The 20,035-nt window shown below is 59.8% G+C and overlaps 1 protein-coding gene across 4 annotated transcripts; it reads left to right on the top strand.

Moving 5' to 3' along the window:
• The first annotated feature begins 1,645 nt into the window (after positions 1-1,645).
• HUS1 (HUS1 checkpoint clamp component) lies at positions 1,646-18,313 on the top strand. Of its 4 annotated transcripts, none has more exons than XM_062178459.1 (7): positions 1,646-1,759; positions 1,924-2,228; positions 4,441-4,548; positions 5,404-5,478; positions 8,909-9,008; positions 10,703-10,797; positions 13,271-18,313. In XM_062178459.1, the coding sequence occupies exons 1-7, from the start codon at positions 1,708-1,710 to the stop codon at positions 13,502-13,504; spliced, it is 969 nt and encodes a 322-aa protein (XP_062034443.1). In that variant the 5' UTR covers positions 1,646-1,707; the 3' UTR covers positions 13,505-18,313. The 4 variants fall into 4 exon arrangements, with proteins under 4 accessions (XP_062034443.1, XP_062034446.1, XP_062034445.1 ...); XM_062178462.1 differs by having other exon boundaries at positions 10,703-10,822; positions 17,756-18,313; XM_062178461.1 differs by having other exon boundaries at positions 10,703-10,822; positions 17,738-18,313.
• Positions 18,314-20,035: the final 1,722 nt, after the last annotated feature.

Here is a 20,035-nt window from a genome sequence, read left to right as displayed (position 1 = left end):
GGGGGACCGGCCTGACTGGGGGGGTCACCCTGATGGGGTGGGAACTGGTCTGATGAGGGGGAAGCACCCTGATAGGGGGACCGGCCTGATTGGGGGGGTCACCCTGATGGGGGGATGGGCCTGATGGGGAGAACTGGCCTGATGGGGGGACGGGCCTGATGGGGGGACGGGCCTGATGGGGGGGGACCGGCCTGATGGGGGGGACCGGCCTGATGGGGGACCGGCCTGATGGGGGGATGGGCCTGATGGGGGGGACCGGCCTGATGGGGGACCGGCCTGATGGGGGGACCAGCCTGATGGGGGGACGGGCCTGATGGGGGGACTGGCCTGATGGGGGGACCGGCCTGATGGGGGACCGGCCTGATGGGGGGGACCGGCCTGATGGAGGGACCGGCCTGATGGGGGGGACCGGCCTGATGGGGGGACCGGCCTGATGGGGGGACGGGCCTGATGGGGGGACCGGCCTGATGGGGGACCGGCCTGATGGGGGGGGACCGGCCTGATGGAGGGACCGGCCTGATGGGGGGGACCGGCCTGATGGGGGGACGGGCCTGATGGGGGGACCGGCCTGATGGGGGGACCAGCCTGATAGAGGGGAAGTGTCCTGATGGGGGGGACCGGCCTGATGGGGGCAGTGACCTGATGGGGAGAAGTGCCCTGATGGGGGGACCGGCCTGACTGGGGGGGGGTCACCCTGATGGGGTGGGAACTGGTCTGATGAGGGGGAAGCACCCTGATAGGGGGACCGGCCTGATTGGGGGGTCACCCTGATGGGGGTGATCGGCCTTTTGTGGGGGGAAACCGGCCTGATGGGGGGGAGTCACCCTATCGCCCTGATGGGGGAGGGGAGATCACTGAGCCGGAGAGGGAAGCGGCCTGCGGGGGGCGGGGAATCACCCTGGGGGGGTATCGCCCTGACTGGGGGGGTGGTGATGAGGAAGGAGTCCCTTGACGGGGGTGGGGGGGGCGATGACGGAGAAGGAATCGCCCTGACCTGCGGGTGGGGGTCACCAGACGGAGAGGTTACCTGCCGGAGAGGCCTGACGGGGGCGGGAGAGAATCGCCCGGCTCCCCGGCCCCGCGGGTCCCGGTCCCCACGCCGCTCCCGCCGCTCTGGGGCGGAACTTCCTCTAACGCTTTACGAGGGCTTGGTTCTATCCGGATGTTCTCCAGATCCTGACACCGGCGCCAGGACGTCCTGAGGGGAGACCCTCCGCCCCTGCCCCGCGCGCGGGAGTCCCCAGCCGGGTCGGGCCCACCCCTCTAGGGGCGTGGCCAGGCCGCTCCTCTCTCGGGGCGTGGTCAGGGCCCCGCCTCCCCGGGGCGTGGCCAGGTTCCTCCTCCCCGGGGGCGGCATCAGGGGCCCCGCCTCCCCGGGGGCGTGGTCAGGAGGCCCGCCTCCCCAGGGCGGCATCAGGGGCCCCGCCTCCCCTGGGGCGTGGCCAGGTTCCTCCTCCCCGGGGGCCGGATCAGGAGGCCCGCCTCCTCCAGGGCGGTATCAGGGCCCCGCCTCCCCCGGGGCGTGGCCAGGTTCCTCCTCCCCGGGGGCGTGGTCAGGAGGCCCCGCCTCCCCAGGGGCGGGATCAGGCGGCCGCGGCAAAGGCCTCAGGCGGGAGCCGGCGGAACCACCCTGCGCCGCCGCGTTTCCGGGCCGGGCCGCTGGCGGCGGGACGCGTGTCCGCCGCCGACTGCGCTCCCCGCGCCGACATGAGGTTCCGGGCCAAGATCGTGGACGCGGCCTGTCTGAACCACTTCACCCGTGAGCGGGGCGCGGGCCGGGGCGGGGGCGGGCTCCGGGGCGGGCGGGCGGGCGCTGCGGGCCGGGGCGGGGGCGGGCTCCGGGGCGGGCGGGCCCGGCGGCCCCGGCGGCCCCGGAGCCCGCGCCCGGTGCAGCTCTGTACCGGTGCCGCTTCCCGCCCGCAGGCGTGAGCAGCATGGTAGCCAAGCTGGCCAAGACGTGCGCGCTGCGCCTGAGCCCGGACAAGCTGCACTTCATCCTGTCGGACAAGCTGGCGGGCGGCGGCGCCAGCCTGTGGTGCGAGCTGCGGCAGGAGGACTTCTTCAGCGAGTTCCAGATGGAGGGCGTCTCGGCCGACAGCAACGAGATCTACCTGGAGCTGACGTCCGAGAACCTCGCCCGCGCCCTGAAGACGGCGCCGAACGCCAGGGCGCTGAAGGTCAAGCTGACCAACAAGCACTTCCCGTGCCTCACCGTCTCGGTGGAGCTGGTGAGCGGCGGGGGCGGGGGGCGCACTGTTTCCAGTTGCACGGAGTTCAGGCAGCGCGCCGCCCTCAGCCGCCCTCAGCCGCCCTCAGCCGCCGGGAGAACCCGGCCGCCCTCAGCCCGGAGAACCCGCGCCGCCCTCAGCCGCCGGGAGAACCCGGCTGCCCTCAGCGGGGAGAACCCGGGCCTCCCTCAGCGGGGAGAACCCGGGCCGCCCTCAGCGGGGAGAACCCGGCTGCCCTCAGCGGGGAGAACCCGGCTGCCCTCAGCGGGGAGAACCCGGCTGCCCTCAGCGGGGAGAACCCGCGCCGCCCTCGGCCGCCGGGAGAACCCGGCCCGCCCTCAGCGGGGAGAACCCGGCCGCCCTCAGCCGCTGGGAGAACCCGGCCACCCTCAGCGGGGAGAACTCGGGCTGCCCTCAGCGGGGAGAACCCGGCCGCCCTCGGCCGGGAGAACCCGGCCGCCCTCAGCCGCCGGGAGAACCCGGCCACCCTCAGCAGGGAGAACCCGGCCGCCCTCAGCGGGGAGAACCCGGCCGCCCTCAGCCGCCGGGAGAGCCCGTGCCGCCCTCAGCCACCGGGAGAACCCGGCCGCCCTCAGCAGGGAGAACCCGGGCCGCCCTCAGCCACCGGGAGAACCCGGCCGCCCTCAGCCACCGGGAGAACCCGGCCGCCCTCAGCAGGGAGAACCCGGGCCGCCCTCAGCGGGGAGAACCCGGCCGCCCTCAGGAGGGAGAACCCGGCCCGCCCTCAGCCACCGGGAGAACCCGGCCGCCCTCAGCCACCGGGAGAACCCGGCCGCCCTCAGCCGCTGGGAGAACCCGGCCACCCTCACCCGCCGGGAGAACCCGGGCCGCCCTCAGCGGGGAGAACCCGCGCCGCCCTCGGCCACCGGGAGAACCCGGCCGCCCTCAGCCACCGGGAGAACCCGGCCGCCCTCAGCCGCCGGGAGAGCCCGTGCCGCCCTCAGCCACCGGGAGAACCCGGCCGCCCTCAGCCGCCGGGAGAACCCGGGCCGCCCTCAGCGGGGAGAACCCGCGCCGCCCTCGGCCGGGAGAACCCGGCCTCCCTCAGCCCCCGTGAGTCTGGGAGTGGTGGCCGCGCTGGTGCTGGGGTGCGAGTGCCAGCCCGGCCTCCAGCGCCCTGCTAGTGCACTCCTGGGGAGGCAGGTGATGGCTCGCCCCGTCCTGGGCCCCTGCCACCCAGCTCCCAGCTCCTGGCTTCTGCCTGCCCAGTCCCGGCTGTCCTGGGCATTTGGAGAGGGAACTGGCACACGGGGCGCCTCTGTCTCCGCTGCTCTGCCTTCCAATAGACAGATAGGCAGTAAATCAAAGACTGTCGTTTCTGTCCGTCTTCCCCTCAGCCGTGCTCTCCCACGCCGGCTGCGGGCTGTGGCTTCTGTCTCACCTTTGCTGCCAGGCGTGTCAGCCCACACAGGGCCCCTCGGTGGCTCCCGGGACTTGAGTGAGGCTCCGGTTTCCTCACTCGGCCTTCAGGGCCCAGTCAGACACCGCGCCTCTAGTGCCAGTGCTGCAGCTCGCAGGCTGAGTCCTTCCTGGGCATGGCGGCCGCCCACCCCCCCCCCCCCCCCCGCCCCGTCCCCGCGTCTCCTCTGGGTGTCACACTCTACAACCTGCGGTGACGATGGTGTTCAGCCCCAGCTCTGTGGAAGACGACTCCTCAGCTCTCTGCAGCGGGCCGGTACTCACAGTGTGGCTGGAGCCCCTCGGAGCCCCTCGGAGCCCCTCGCCACAGATCCGGGTGGTTGATGCTGCCAGCAGAGGATGAGCCGCGGGAGCTGAGCGTTGTGTCTGTCTGCCCCGCGCTCTGCTGGCCTGTTTTCTGGAGTGCTGTCTGGGACGCGGCCCCTCGCCCCGGTGCCGCCAGCCCGGCTGCCTCTCCTGGCCTTGGCGTCGTCTGCAGGTGGCCTCCCAGTCTGAGCAGCCTCCCTCAGGCTCTGCCTGGTCTGCCTCCTGGGTTTCCTTCCAGGCTGTATCGAGCGCCTCGTGCCGTCTTGCTGTTTCCTTGTGTCCCGGTTCTGCCGGAACATCAGGGCCCGCTTCCCCCGTGCTCCCTCGGGCCTGGCTGAGTGGATTTTGAGTGAATGTACTGGCAGCTTTCCGCTTCCATCAGATGTTTCAACTGTTTGGTCCTCAGTTCCTTGGCTTTTTACAACAGCGCTGAGAACAGAACCATTTTTAATTCTTGTCTTGCCAGGTGTCCATGTCAAGCAGTAGTCGCATCGTGACGCACGACATCCCCATAAAGGTCATCCCGAGGAGATTGTGGAGGGACTTCCGGGAGCCCTGCATCCCAGATGCTGACGTAAGTGCCATCTGCAGGCTCGCCCCCGGGGCACATGACAGGGCAGGGGTTGCATTCTGTGGTTTTGGTTGATCTTAGGGTACGTTCATATTTGTTTTCAAAGTTGTGTAGGGCCAGAAGAGAAAGGGGCATTCATGTTTAAGGGCATTTCAAGGAAAAATCTGAGTCAAGCCTTTGTTATTTGCATGAAAGATCTTGAGAGATGATCACGTCAGATGGATGTGCCATACTCTCGGTGACAGCACCAGGACAGGCCTGAAGTGGCACTGAGTGGTCAGCTCGGGTCTCTGAGGACCCGAGTCCCGTGGCAGTGCCGTCTGGATGTGTGTAACAGCCGGGAGGAAGGCGTGATCGTGACCAAGTGCCGTGGAGAGTAAAGACGATGCCCACGGGCCTTGGCCTCCTGCTCACCGTTTGTTTCAGAAGAAATTCAGCACTGTACTGGACAGAATGATCACTGGGCTCTGCCCGAGGGCCGCCTGGACTGGGGAAAAGGCAGCGTTGAATGAAGCACATGGGTGACGTGGCCTCAGGGGTGGCGCAGTGACTGCTCCCTGTAGTTGTGCACAGAGCTCGGAAGAGGCCCCGCTGAGCACTGCCGTCCTTCTTAGTGCTCAGGGACAAGTCGCACAGGGAAGCAGAGCAGGCATTCCATGCTCGAATTTGGTTTCATTGCCTGTGAGTTAATGAAATTGGGAAAACTGGGTTCTCCCCTGTGTTTTGAAGAACTTATTCAGATCATTTAAAAGCAGGACCCAAGCATGTGTGCATTCTAGAGTCGGTTCGGAAACACCTGTCATTATCATACTCTGCTAGTATTTTTAATACTTGCACCTGTTCTCCCTGGTTCTTTAGGTTAGCATTTATTTACCTGTCCTGAAGACCATGAGGAGTGTGGTGGAAAAGATGAAAAACATCAGCAACCACCTCGTAAGTGAAGCGTCTCAGAAAAGTCTGTGCGGGACTGGGTGGGCCGGTGAGGGCGGCCTCCTGGAGGCGCTGGGAGGGCGTTGATGTGGGCAGACGCCCCCACGAGGTGCCGCTGAGAGCTGCAGTTGTGCCCTGGCCTCTAGGAGCTGCCATGAGTGCTCCTCAGCCCTGGCTCACTGGCATGGCCTTCGCGTCTGCCCCCACTCCCTGTGCTTACGGTGCTGGGTACTCAGGAAGATGGCGGAAAATGGAATTACACGTGTGTGCTGTGTGACCTGTTGTGGAGCTGCTGTCAGGCCCTCCCTGTGACGGTGTTGTGGAGCTGTTGTCAGGCTATGCTGAGGCTGTGTGTGCCCTGTGACAGTGTTGTGGAGCTGTTGTCAGGCTGCGCTGAGAGTGTGCGCCCTGTGACAGTATTGTGGAGCTGTTGTCTAGCTGTGCACAGGGTGTATGTGCCCTGTGACCCTGTTGTGGAGCTGTTGTTAGGCTGTGCTGAGGCTGTGTGTGCCCTGTGACAGTGTTGTGGAGCTGTTGTTAGGCTGTGCTGAGAGTGTGTGCCCTGTGACAGTGTTGTGGAGCTGTTGTCAGGCTATGCTGAGGCTGTGTGTGCCCTGTGACAGTGTTGTGGAGCTGTTGTCAGGCTGTTCTGAGAGTGTGCGCCCTGTGACAGTGTTGTGGAGCTGTTGTTAGGCTGTGCTGAGAGTGTGCGCCCTGTGACAGTGTTGTGGAGCTGTTGTCAGGCTATGCTGAGGCTGTGTGTGCCCTGTGACAGTGTTGTGGAGCTGTTGTTAGGCTGTGCTGAGGTTGTGTGCGCCCTGTGACAGTGTTATGAAGCTATTGTCAGGCCCTGTGATAGTGTTGTGGAACTGTTGGCAGGCTGGCTTCCTCTAGGGTCGGCTGTCCTTTGGAGGGACCGAAAGGCCCAGGGGAGAAGGTTGGGCGATTGTAGGATCTGCTCGTTTGTTTGTGCAGAGGCAGTGTCTGCGGAGTAGAGCAGTGGGAGGGACCCAGAATCACAGGGCTGTTTTGTCTGTCTGTGTGCAGGTGTACAGAGCACGTGGACGTCCTGTGGAGTGGAATTGCTCAGGGAGGTGAACAAGTTAGAGTCTCAGTGTGCATAATGGGCGCTAGCTGGGAGCCCGTGTTTCAGGTCCCAAGGTTACAGGTAGTGCGGTAGGAACATAAGAGGGCGCAGCACTAATGACGTCCTCCTTCCTGTCAGGGGCGTGCAGTTCCTCCCTGTGTTTAATGTGGGCAGTGATGTTGGGGGCAGCGCGTGTATGGGACTCAGGCCAGACAGAAGAGGTGGCCAGGGCCCCACAAGTTCCACGTCTGCTGTGCTTGTCAGTCCCCTGGGTCTGGTTCAGGTTCAGGGTTAGATTTGGGAGGTCTGAGCTGGCCCAAGGGTTTGGGTTTCAGACCAGCTCCCAGGGGTGTTGTACCTCAGACGTTACCCAAGGAGCTTCAGGGCTTAGCCTCGTGATTCAGACGAGAGCTGGGTTAGGGGTGAGAGGCTTCATGTTGTGGGAGGGAAGGCGCTGGAGCCACGCACCTGGTACTGGGTCCATCGCACACAGAGTTGAACATTTTGGAAATGTAGAGGTGAGTTAGGTGCCTGGTGCGGTCAGCCATGTGTCAGCGCACCGTGGGTCAGAGTGGGGCCGCAGTCACCGAGAGAGGTGGCATGTGATCCTGACCTTCAGGGGTCAGATGTCGCTGGGTCCTGGACCAGCAGGCAGTGATGCTGTGTGGTAGCTGCTTGTTCCCCCTTCTGGGTGTTGACTGAACACCTCCTCGGCCAGACTCGGGTAGCGTCAGGGACGAGCTGGAGTCTAATGTTTGTTCTGTTACTGACGTCTTGGGAACTGGAGGAAAACATAAGGGACCATCAAGCCTGAAACAAGTCTAGAGCTATTGCAGGTCGTTTTCTTTGGAGGAAACACACACACACACACACACATATACACACACAATATCTAAAATCCTAGCTTTTCAAAACCAATGGGAATTTGCCGATCCTGGGCATGCTTGCTGAACACAAACGACGCACGTCGAGTGCCACCTTCACAGAGCCCCAGCGCGTAGTCAGCTCCCAGGTGCTACAGTCAAATACCCATGCAGCAGATTCTCAAGAGAAGGTGTTGATTCAGCTCAAAACCTACCCAAGCCATCGCCCAGTGAGCGCCCCAGAGCAGCCCAGGGAGACGTGACTATGGGAGAGGGGCTCAGGAAATGGAACCATGCATTTCCAGGTTCATGGAAGGAGCGGGTTGCAAAGTTATTTCTCATTCAAAGGGAAGTTAACTAGATGATTTTTTTTTTTCTATTAAATGTCAAAGCTCAGAAGTAAGAGCTCGCCCAAGCTCAAGCAATCTCACTTTGTTTCTGGAACGAGGAATTTCAGAGCACGGAGATGTCAGGGCGCAGCATGTGGCGCGCTAAGTGACCCTCGCTGGGCTGGAGCAGAGCTGTGCACGGGCAGGCTTCCCCACACTCCTCCCTCGGGGCACTCGCTGCTGCACCACCTTGGCAGCTGCCGGGCGCCCCGACCGGCTTGTGCACAATGCTGCCTCAGCTGCGCGGGGTAGCACACGGCTGGCCGGAGGCCGATTCCGATTCCATGCTGACCTGTCCCACTCGAGGGGCTTGGGAGTGTCTCACGGTTCATAGACAGATGGCAGTAACAGGCCACCTGGCGCAGAGAAGTTCTGGGATCCACGCTTAGTTTTCCCAGCATACGCGTTTTCCATGAACTCTGAGACCCCTCGTTGATTTGAGGCAGGGGCACTGCACACCCTGGGATTGCCCGTGTGCGGAGGGCCCATCGAGGGCGTGCGCCGTCTCTCTCCTTTGGAACGGCCCTGACCGCCCCTGTCAGTGCCCTGCACCGGGCTTTGGTTGTCTGTGGCTTGCTTGGCATTGCCCGCTTCCCAGGCCGTGCCCTGTTTCCTTCCCGCGCTTCTTCTCCGTGGTTCTGAGGCTGCTTGTTGTCCCCCTGGTCTGACTGGCAGTTTCCCCGTCTCGCCTTCCCACCCCAGCGCCCATGGCTGTGCCCGCCGCGTGCCCGTGCACAGAGAAGGTGGTCTTCTCTGCTTCCGCGTCCTTGCCTGAGTTCCTCCCGGACTTCTCGTGATGCCGAGCTCTCAGTTTGGGGCGAGCCGCCGTGCTCCGCCCCTCACGCTGGCTGCCTTGATTCTGAAGGGCGCTGCTCCCGTTCCTTCCACTGCGGCCCTAGCCCCGGCCCCGGCAGTGACGGTCAGAGGGGGATGTGCCAGCGTCCGCCCATGTCCAACCCCGCAGGTCGTCGCTCTCGGACCTCGCTGTCCCCGACTGCTCCCGCCTCGTCACCAGGCTGTGTGGAAACTGAGGCCCCTGGGGTTGTTCCTTTCGCCTGCCTGTTCTAAATCCATGTAAAATACGCACTTTGCAGGTTATTGAGGCAAACCTCAATGGAGAACTGAACTTGAAAATAGAAACGGAGCTGGTGTGCGTGACGACTCACTTTACAGATCTGGGGAACCCCCCGCTGGGTAAGTTTTCTAATGCCTTGTGTTTCGTTTTGCAAAACAAATGCATTCAGGTGGGCATCTGCAGAGGTCTCAGGTTAAGGTTGAGATTCTGTTTGCTGCTTAGGGACAGGACAGGGTTTAGGATCTCTGCGCCTGTCCTGCAACACAGCGGCCAGGCACCTGCAGCCAGGCGCCTCTGGACTGGAGTTGCGCTCATGCCTCCCAGGCCCGGCCCAGCTCTTGCCTGTGTGCTCCTCTCCAGGAACGCAGTCAGGAAGGTGGAGCTGGCTTCTGTTTTCTCCTAGTCACTGCTGCACTTAGGACATCAGGTTAACCGATCCTGGCGGTCCCATTTGTCACCTTACACAAGACAGCAAGGGACATGGAGTCGGTGCACTTGGCACTGAGCAGGTGGTGAGCAGTGAGCCCCTGGGGGTGGGAGGCTTGGCTGTAGGCTGAAGGGTCCCAGGGGCTGCTTCGGCAAGGAGCAGGGCCAGGACCAGGCCACAGCGTCTGCTGCTCACAGGAACGCTGATGCACACACAGTGCGCAGCAGATCAGCCAGGCCACTTAGAGGTGAGCTGCATTGTTCGAGTGCTGGAGCACAGACGCAGACACTGTGTGGCACAAGGGGCTCGTGCTGCGGTGAAAGGTGTGGTTCCTGCTGAGTGAGATCCTGGCGATTATGGCTGTGCTGTGCCTGACGGCTGTTTTGATGCCTGACGCGCACAAAGCAGGATGTACATTTGGTGTGTTCCATTGAAGCACCTTTTTTTTTTTTTTTTAAAGATTTATTTTATTTATTTGAAAGACAGAGTTACAGAGAGAGGTAGAAACAGAGAGGTCTTTCATCCGCTGGTCCACTCCCCAAATGGCCGCAACAGCTGGAGCTGCGCCGATCCGAAGCAGGAGCCAGGAGCTTCTTCCAGGTCTCCCACATGGGTGCAGTGGCCCAAGCACTTGGGCCATCCTCCACTGCTTTCCCAGGCCACAGCAGAGAGCTGGGTGGGAAGTGGAGCAGCCGGGACTAGAACCGGCGCCCACGTGGGATGCCTGAAAGCACCTCTTTTCTGCGCCTGGCTGTACCCTGAGAGGCCTTGCGTGAGCTGTGTGCGTTTCACCCTTCAGTGCACAGCGAGTACCAGTGAGGACGGTGTCCTTCCCCCACGGGGAGCTGAGCCATGTTTGAGCTGTGTGAGGGAAGATGGCTGGGAATTAGTGCAGCGGTTTCTGTGGCTGGGACCACGAGGGACAGCCTTTACAACTTGCACTTGTTCTCCAGGAAGCCGAAATGGGGGTAAGATGTGCTACTTACCTAAGTGAAGTGCCTCAGGTGTCTGGCTACGTTTTAAAATGTTGACAAGAACATAGTGATGTCAGGGCCCGCAGTGTGGCGGGTTAAGTCTCCTCTTATGCTGGCATCCCGTATGGGACGGCAGTTCAGGTCCCAGACGCTCCACTTCTGATCCGGCTTCCTGCTGATGCGTCTGGGAAGCAGTGGGTGATGTCCCGAGGACTTGGGTCTCTGCCACCCTTGTGGGAGACCAGATGTAGCTCCTGGCTTCGGCCTGGCCCAGACCTGGCTGTTGCGGCCATTGCGGGAATGAACCAGAGGATGGAAGATACCTCTCTATGGTGTATCCCTCTCTCTGTTGCCCTGCCTTCCCAATAAATAAATACATGTTTTTTAAAAGTAAATATTGATGTCATTTTAGCCTCTGAAAATGCCTCCCAAGACAGAAGCCCGGAACAGATGGCCGAAGTGCACATAGACATCAAGAAGCTGCTGCAGCTCCTGGCTGGGCAGCAGGTGAACCCCACGAGGGCCTTGTGCAGTGAGTGGCCTCTGCTTTGTTTCTCATGTTCCGCGTTCCTTAGTCCCCTGTGGTCAGGCGGACCATGCACAGCCCTGGAGACTCCAGGAGCCTGGGTGGGTGGCTCTGACTCTCGCTGGTTGATTGAGGCTCCTGGATTCAGAAGGACCCAGAGGTGGCAGCAGAGGGGCGCAGAAGCCTGAGGCCACGCTGCCTGGCAGGTGGGCCGCGGGCCGTTCCACGTGTCCGTCACACAGGAGTGTTCCTGGAAAGGAAGATGGGAGGGTTGTGGGGTCACCAGCGCTCAGCACGCTCTGGTGTGATGGACTCAGCCCCCGTGCGGTTCTGCTTTAGCTCCAGCTTCCACCCTGCTGTCTGTGTCCTCTGTCTGCTGCCTGCTGATTGTGCGTGGCCCTCCCGATTCGGCCTGGTACCGGCTCTGAGATGCGCACCTGCCCCGCCTTCGTCCGCTAGGCACAGTACAGGGCTGCTCCGTGGGTTTTGCCCTCATGGCTCTTTCTGCCTCCTTGCTACCAGTGTTTCCACAATGGAAGGGAATCTGCGGTCTGGCCGTGGGGGGCGGCTCCCAGGCCCTCATGCTCAGAGCTGAGGAGGAGGAGGGCCAGGGCTGTGCCTCTGAGCCTTCACAGCTTCAGTGTGCAGAGGGTGGCAGGGCCTGGTCCTGAGTGAGAGGCCGGAAGAGCAGCCAGAGACTGCAGGAGAGACCTGGCGGCACAGGCGGTGTCGGAGTCAGGGAAGTGTGAGGTGCGTGGCGTGTGGGTCCCCCGAGGCAGATCTGCACACAGCTCTGTGTGTGTGGCTCTGGGCGACCTTGGGACTGCATTTGCAGCGAGTCCTGGATGATGTCCTGCCCTGGCCCAGCAGGGCCCTGGTGCCAGGAGTGCACAGGGTGGAGCCCCTGGATGGCGGCCCTGGGCGGGGCCTGCACAGCACTGCAGCTGTCCTGCCTCCCAGCAGTCACCCATGGCCGACAGACCACACACACAGGAGCGTTTTTTTTTTTTTTTTTTTTTAAGATTTATTTATTTATTCGAAAGTCAGAGATACACAGAGAGAGGAGAGGCAGAGAGAGAGGTCTTCCATCCGCTGGTTCACTCCCCAATTGGCCACAACAGCTGGAACTGCGCCGATCAGGAGCCAGGAGCTTCTTCCGGTCTCCCACGCAGGTGCAGGGGCCCAAGCACTTGGGCCATCTTCTACTGCTTTCCCAGGCCACAGCAGAGAGCTGGATTGGAAGAGGAGCAGCCGTGACTCGAACCGGTGCCCATATGGGATACTGGCACTTCAGGCCAGGGTATTAACCCCACAGTGCCACAGTGCCGGCCCCACACAGGAGCGTTCTTACCAGCAAGGGTGGCTAGCTCTCGGGTGTCCACTGTGGTGTGCCCCAGTGTAGCAGAGTGAGCGAGCGCGCGAGAGAGAGGCAGGGACCAGCAAATTGTGATGCAGCAGAAGTTGAACAGAAAAATCCTCTGCTAAACTCTGTGCACCTCCTTTTTCTCTGCCCCAGGCCACCCTCCTGCCCTCGTGCTCTGTCCCAGCAACCTCCTGCAGGTGTGGGCCCAGCCGCCCCTCAGGGACATGCCCCTGCCCGCTCCGTCCCCGCCCCACCTCCTCCGTGCTCCTCCACACCCCTCCTGAGCGGTTGTCTGCCTGCTTGACCGCGTGCTGCCTGGGTGTTCTCTGCGGCTGGCTGGCCCCGCCGCTCACCACTCGGGTGGTTCTGTGGGCGCTGCAGACGCCTGGCCAGCGGCACTGTCCCACCTGCCGTGCTGCCAGTGACCGCCAGGCATCTCCTACTCCTCTCCGTACCCTGTCGCTTTTCCTGCCTCCTGTCACGTCCTGTGGATGTGGGTGTCGGGAAGCTTTCTAAGTTTTCCACGTAAGCCAGGACGCGGTCCCAGCCTGGGCCACGAGAGCAGAGTTTGCAGACCCCGGGTCCTCGGGGGAGACAGGTGCTTTCTGCGGGAGGCGTGCTGGGTCTTAGTCCACCCGTACAAGGATGGACTGGGTCCGAGGAAAGGTAAGTGCGCCGCTCGCCCATTCCCCAGCCTCCCGATCCCGGAGACAATCAGACGCAGCGGGGAGCCAAGTCTAGCAAGGACTCATTTACTTCGTGCGAAACAGAACCTTTTATAGCACAAAACTGCAGAGTCATTGGGGCAGGGCTAAGGACCAACCAATCACTTAAACGGTCATTTTACGGGGGGATTTCTATAGGACTAGCCATATGTCTATACACTTGTTACTAGTTTTGTTACCTCCCCTGATGTTGCACAGCCAATCAGTTTTAGTGGTAAACAACTTTGGATTCCGCCCACCTTACTTCCTTTGGGCACCATCATGTAACTAATTTCCCCACAGAGGCGCGGCTGGACAGGCCGCCCTCCGGCTGGGGAGCCAAGTGAGCTACGATGGTCTCTGAAATCGTGGGTTTTTCTCCCCCAGATATTGTGCATAACAGGATTGTTCACTTTGATCTGCTTCATGAAGACGTCTCCCTCCAGTATTTCATCCCGGCCTTGTCCTAGCAGCGTCTCGCCTGGTAGGACGGGACCGGTGAACGCAGGGACCTTTGTCCTGACGGCGGAGGCCGTGCCTGGGAGTCCTGAGGTGTTCGTCTGTCCTCACTGTGCCACCGATCTCCCCGCGGTGCTTACTCCGTCCCGCTGGAGTGTTTGAACTTCAGATGGAGTTAATGACGTACAGTTGGATAAACACTGCTTCGCGTTACGCACGTCTGTCTGGTTTTGCCTTGAAGACATCGAGAACGCTAGGGTTCCTCCAGACTTTAAGCAGCAGTTTCTGGTTGACGCCATAGAGGGCTCAGAACTGGCAAGAGTGGCTCCAGCTCAGCACGGGGCCAGCTCACCCAGGGCACCGGCACCGGCACAGAAGGGCCGCCTCCCAGTCACCTCCGTGCTGCAGCGTGTGGTGCCTCCGTCTGATGCGCGAAGACACAAGCCCACTCCCCTCTGGGTGCTTGGACAGCAGCCACGCAGGCCGCGTTCCCGCCCCTCGGCTTCTCCCGGAGGCAGTGTAGGCCTTGGGCTGTAGTCACTTAGCCTGTCCTCCCTCTGGGGTTGCGAGTGGCACTTGTAAGTCAGCCCTGTCTGAGGGGAGACAGTCACACGAAGAGGACGGTGGGGCTGGGGGCTGTGGCGAGTGACGGGATTCCATTCAGTGATGAGCCTGAGCCCGGGGGGACCCTGGAGACTATGTCCAGACACACGCTCTGCTATCTCTGGTCGCTGCTGGCAAGGGCACCATCACCACGTGAGGCCCTGGGCCTGCGCCTTCCGAACCAGGAGCCATGATCAACGTTGTTTCTAGATGCTCGCAGAGCTGGCTCAGCACCCGTGGGTGCCTCTTGTTCCCCTGGGAGGGAGCCCACCCTGTTTCTCGTGCAGTGAAATCCCAGCCGTCCTGTGTGCAGGCTCCCGTGAGACATCATCTCGATGTCTCAGCACAGAGACCTGAGTTGCTCACCATTTGGTGAAGAAACGGAACATCATCAAAAATGAAAATTTCTCCCTTTGTTTCTTCTTATTTGGTAAAACCAATCTATTTGAATAACTTCAGATGCTTCACAGTGCTAGTTTAAACGGGATGCCGTATTGTGTTGAATAATGTTTTAAAATCAGAGACATAGTTTGGAAAGACTCTCTCTCTTCCTTGGTGTTTACAAATTCTAGCCACAAAGTCGTTATTTTACCTCCAAGTAGTGAAGGGGGTTTTTATCGTGCAACATGAAGTGACACGAGCACAGTTTTGTGACTCTCAACTCTGTCACTGAGCGCCATACTGACTGAGCAGTCTGCAGAATGTTCGTTGTCAGACGTCGCCAGTGTGGATTCTGTGGGTGGCCTGTGACGTCGTCTCCACTGCCGCGTGGCTGCAGGAGCCCGCGTGGGGCCTGTTTCTGCCTCCCCATGGCCCCCACCAGCCTGAAAAGCTGTCGGTCAGCGGAGGGCACCCACAGAAGACCACAGTCTAAGAGGGCACCCACAGAAAACCACAGTCTAAGAGGGCACCCACAGAAGACCACAATCTGATGCAGGTGCAGTGGGGTCCACTGACCAGGATGCCACAGTGAAGTTTTATCTCAAGGAACAGTCCATTTAGAGGGACAAATTCAATCTGAAAAAGTAACTTTTGAGACTGAGTACCCAGTTCTCTAACCAGCTCTCTGGACCTGAGAGCCAGCCCTCTTGGCTGTGTCTGCAGAAGGGTTGGCGTTTGTGGAGGCTGTCCTCGTCCTCGGTGGCCCGGGGCCCCGCCCCCGAAAGCAGACACATCCTGTGCAGGGGGAGGGACAGGTGGGAACACCTTGCCGTCCTCAGCCCTCGGTCCATCAGGCCTGAAGGCCGGCTGCTAGTGGTACGTGCTTGGCACATGAGACCCACTCGGGGCCGGAAGGTGGCCCTAACATTGGTCCTGGGCTGGAATTCTGCTTGTCACCAGCAGAGGGAGATTCAGTGACCCCTGTGTTCCTGGTTTATCCAGTTGACAGCACATTGTCTGAAGAGAGGCAGTTCTGGGTTTTTTAATTTGCACGCTCTCCTGAAAGGTGTTAGGTCACACATACTCACATAGTGAGGCACACGCCTGGGTGGCCTTGGTGGGCTCAGAGCTGTGCAGCCACCACCATGATCGCGATCGTAGTAGCACAGCGTCATTGCCCAGTAGAGGTTCCCGGACCATCAGTGGCCCCTCCCACCCTCTCTTCCTCCCGGATGTCCGCTGGGCCCAGGCAGCCCCTCGTCTGCTCCTCACTGTACATTGGACCCTGGAGATGCCATCTCACTCCTCGCTACCTGCACTTGTGTCTCCCTTGATCACCGCTCCCCTCTCCTCCCCCACTTCGCACCCAAGCCCTTGGTGAGCACCTCTCTGCTCTCCTTCCGGGAGGTCACACGGTGAGAACATGCCTGTGTGTCTGTTTCACTTAAGTGTGTTTTGGCAGGCTCCTTCCTCCGTGTAACTGGGAATAACCATAACGCGGTATTTTAAATTAATAACTTAGTTTTGATCACGTAAGAACAACAAAAAAATCGATTCTATGACTCTGCTCACCCCTCGCATTTTGAATTTTTTTCAAGTGCTTATTTCCATCTACATAAATGAGAGAGGTCTGTCTGCTGGCTCACTCCCCAGATGCCTGCAACAGCTTGGGCCAAGCTGAAGCTGCATCCCAGAACTGTCTGGGTTCCCCACATGGGCCGCAGGGGCCCAAGTACTTGAGCCGTCGTCTGCTGTCTCCCAGCATGCATCAGCAGGACCTGGATCAGAAGCGGAGTAGCCAGAACTCAGACTGGCCCCAGATCAGGAGTGTGGTGTCCCAAGTAACATTTTAACCCACTGTGCCACCGTGCCACCCCTGCATTTTGAGTTTTATTCTTAGAAGATCTATTTTATTTACTTGAAAGTTACAGAGAGAGAGGTAGAGACAGAGTGGTCTTCCATCCACTGGTTCACTGCCCAAATGGCCACAGCAGCTGCAGCTGAGCTGATCCGAAGCTGGGAGTCAGGAGCTTCTGGGTCTCCCATGTGGGTGCAGGAGCCCAAGGACTTGGGCCATCTTCCACTGCTTTCCCAGGCCACAGCAGAGAGCTGGATCGGAAGTAGAGCAGCCTGGACTCAAACCAGCACCTACGTGGGATGCTGGTGCTACAGGCTGGGGCTTTAACCCGCTGTGCCATAGCACTGGCCCCCATTTGGAATTTTTGTTGTCGCAATTTACAACCTTTTTTATTGCCTATATCCCATAACCAGTTACTGTAGTTATTATTTTTAATAGTCTTATTATATACTTATTGGAGTGTTCCCTCCATGAGTTCACTCCCAGACGCCTGCAGCTGCTGACTAAGCTGGGCTGAAGGTGGGGCCTGGAATTCAGTCCGGGTCTCCCAGCGGCGTGAGCCGTCACCGCTGGCCCCCTGGTCTGCATGAGCAGGAAGCTGGAGCCAGGAGCCCAGGCCAGCCGCTCTGTTACGGGATGTGGGCATCGTAACTGGCATCTTTTTTTTTTTTTTGACAGGCAGAGTGGATAGTGAGAGAGAGAGACAGAGAGAAAGGTCTTCCTTTTGCCGTTGGTTCACCCTCCAATGGCCACTGCGGCCGGCACACCGCGCTGATCTGAAGCCAAGAGCCAGGTGCTTCTCCTGGTCTCCCATGCGGGTGCAGGGCCCAAGCACTTGGGCCATCCTCCACTGCCTTCCTGGGCCATAGCAGAGAGCTGGCCTGGAAGAGGGGGCAACCGGGACAGAATCCGGCGCCCTGACCTTGACTAGAACCCGGTGTGCCGGCGCCGCAAGGCAGAGGATTAGCCTGTTGAGCCACGGCACCGGCCACGTAACTGGCATCTTAACCACCAGGTCATACACCCACCCCAATAGTTTTTATTTTCATTTTCATACTAGAGAGTTGAGTGACTTACAGATCACGATTGCAGTATTAGAGCATTCTGAATTTGTGCTTTAATAAGTTTATACCACCAGCCAGATGTTCTTGTCTTACTCGTTAGCCTCGTTTCAGTTTGAAGATCTCTGGTTAGCAAGTCTGACGGTTGTGAGCTCCCTCAGCTTGGGTTTGCCAAAGTCAGGTTTGAAGGATACGTGCTGGGCACAGCATTCTTGGTGGCAGTTTTCTTCAGCCGGCTGTGTCGCCCGTTCCTTCCGCGCCTGCAGGATTCCTGCTCAGACCTCTGCGGTGAGCAGTTTGGGCCCCTTGCTGATTTCCGCCCACTGCCTTCAGGACCTCCTCTTTGTTTTTGACCTTGACAGTTTGACTGTAGTGCGTCGTGGGGTAGTCTGTCTTGGGTTCAATCTGAATTTCGGTGTCTGTTGAGTTCTCCGATAATTTCTGATTTGTTTCTGGTGTTTTCTTGACATTCTCGGACCTTCCTTAAGACAGCTTTGAACCTGTTCCCAGGAAGATCACCGTCACCATCTCTTCCGACCAGCCGTTAGCACCTTACGCTGTCTGCTTGGTGATGTCGTGTGTCGTGAGAGTCGCGTGTTCGCTGGGAGTTCCCCGAGATGAGCCCGGGAGTAGGCTGCTGGCGGGAGTGTGAGCTGAGACCCCTCTGCTGGAGGCCAGCTTCGTATTATTGAGCATGGGACGTCTTAGAACGTCTGTCCCCTTCGACTCAGTACTTCCGCCTGCTGGGATTCACACCCGGATCATGATCAGACGTGTTCCGGCACAGCGACACCAAAGGCACGGGAAATAGACTGTGACCCAAGGGGTGATTGATTTGGCCTGTGGTCTGGTTTCACACTAAGAATAACGTGGCAGGAGAAGCGGCCTGCGTGGCGCCGTGTTTGACTTCTGGTAACAAAGCAGCCAGACGCTGGTAGCAGTGATGGAAGCGGACTGGGAGCAGGACCGCGGCGTCCCTGGCTCCGTGTGGGTGCTTCTCGTTGCAATCTGTACGTGTGTGCGTTTTCTAAAGATGCTACAGCCAGTTTTGTACAAAAGTCATTTTTATGGAACTAAATAAAAAATATTCTTTGAATATCTGTTATTTGACTATTTATTACTTGTATATATTCGGCTGGTAATTATGGTTTGCCGAGCACTGAACTTCAGGCTTAATTTTTTTCTTAGAGATTTTTTTTTTTTTAATTTGAAAGAGTTGCAGAGAGAGAGGTAGAGGCCGACAGAGAGGTCTTCCATCTGCTGGTTCACTCCCCAATTGGTTGCAATGGCCGGAGCTGAGCCAATCTGAAGCCAGGAGCTTCTTGTGGGTCTCCTGTGGGTGCAAGGGCCCTAGGACCTGGGCCATCCTACACTGCTATCCCATGTGCATGAGCAGGGAGCCGGATTGGAAATGGAGCAACTGGGACTCAAACCAGCACCCGTACGGGATGCCGGCGCTGCAGGCTGGGGCTTTAACCTGCTGCACCACACCGCCAGAGTCCTCAGGCTTAATTTTCACAGCCCATCCTTGAGTGAGAAATTAAACTTTTACTTGTCCTATTGAAATTACACCAGGTTCGGAATAGTGCAGCCAGACCAGTGTGGCGGCCTCATCGTGGGCTGCGCATGGAGGCAGCCCGGTCAGCCTCAGCACCAAAGACTTCGTGCTGAGGGCAAAGTGACCGGTTCTTAGCTTCTAGGGCGGGGGTTTCCAGACAGAGCAGCTGAGCTAGGGGGCTTCACAAATCCCGACCCCCACCAGACAGTGACCATCAGAAAGACGGCCTGGGGTCAGCACGAGGACAGGAAGCCATCCTGGGGTCGAGGCCCTGGGCCAGTGTCCTAACTGTGCAGTGTGTGGAGCTCAGCAAGACGCCGGGGCCTGCCCCTGACCTGGGGGAAGTCGTTAGCCACTCGGAGAGGCAGCTTCTCCCCCTTGCCTGACGTCACTCTGCCTGTGGTCGCTGGGATAAAAGCAAGTGCGACACTCCCGGGCCGTCTCTGCACTGGGAGGGGTGACATGAGACGTCAGCGTGTGTGAGCCGGACAGCAGACCGGAGCTGGACTTGCGGCCAGTGGGTGCAGCGCAGCTCAGGGCAGCACATGGCCCAGGCCTGGAGGCCTCCGCTCCCTTGCAGCTCGAGAGGTTTGGTCAGCCAGTCCAGTGATCTTGGGGCCGGAGCCCGCGACCAGACAGTCCAGCATTCTCAGCCTGGGTTGTCTAAAAACTTAGGTCTCAGAAGACATCTACGTACGTATGCTACGACTGCTTTTTCCCCATGGAAATTCTTATTTTACATGATTCCGGAACGAGCATGTAGCCTAGCAGTTCAGACGTGGGTTCAGACGCCCATGCTCCACAGCACACTCAGTGCCCGCTCGGGCTCCGATGCCAGCCCCCTGTTCACGTGCAGTTTGGGAGACGGTGGTGATGGCTCAGGTCACTGGGGCCCTGCCACCCATGTGAGAGACCTGGATTGCGTTCCTGGCTCCCTGGCCCCAGCCGAGCCTGGGAGAGAATCAACCGTCGGGATCGCCGCCCCCACCAGCCCCTCAAATCAGTAAATCACACGATGCGTCTCTGTGGTCCTGTCCCTCCCAGGCCCTGCCCACGGCCAGGCCTCGGTGTTGTGTTTTCCTCTGTCCGTGTCTTTCACTGTGTGCTGAGTGTCTGCAGGTGGTTGCCCCGGGGGGGACCTGGGGCCACACAGTAGCACAGTCCCTGAAGGCACTTGGGCTCACCCCGTCTGTGTCACTGGTGTGACTACCAGGTGGAGAGGTGCTCCTGGG

Source organism: Lepus europaeus, chromosome 20 (assembly GCF_033115175.1).
Source record: "Lepus europaeus isolate LE1 chromosome 20, mLepTim1.pri, whole genome shotgun sequence".
Lineage (NCBI taxonomy): Eukaryota > Metazoa > Chordata > Mammalia > Lagomorpha > Leporidae > Lepus > Lepus europaeus.
The sequence above is the reverse complement of the archived record's forward strand: the minus strand, read 5'-3'. Positions and strand labels throughout refer to the sequence as shown.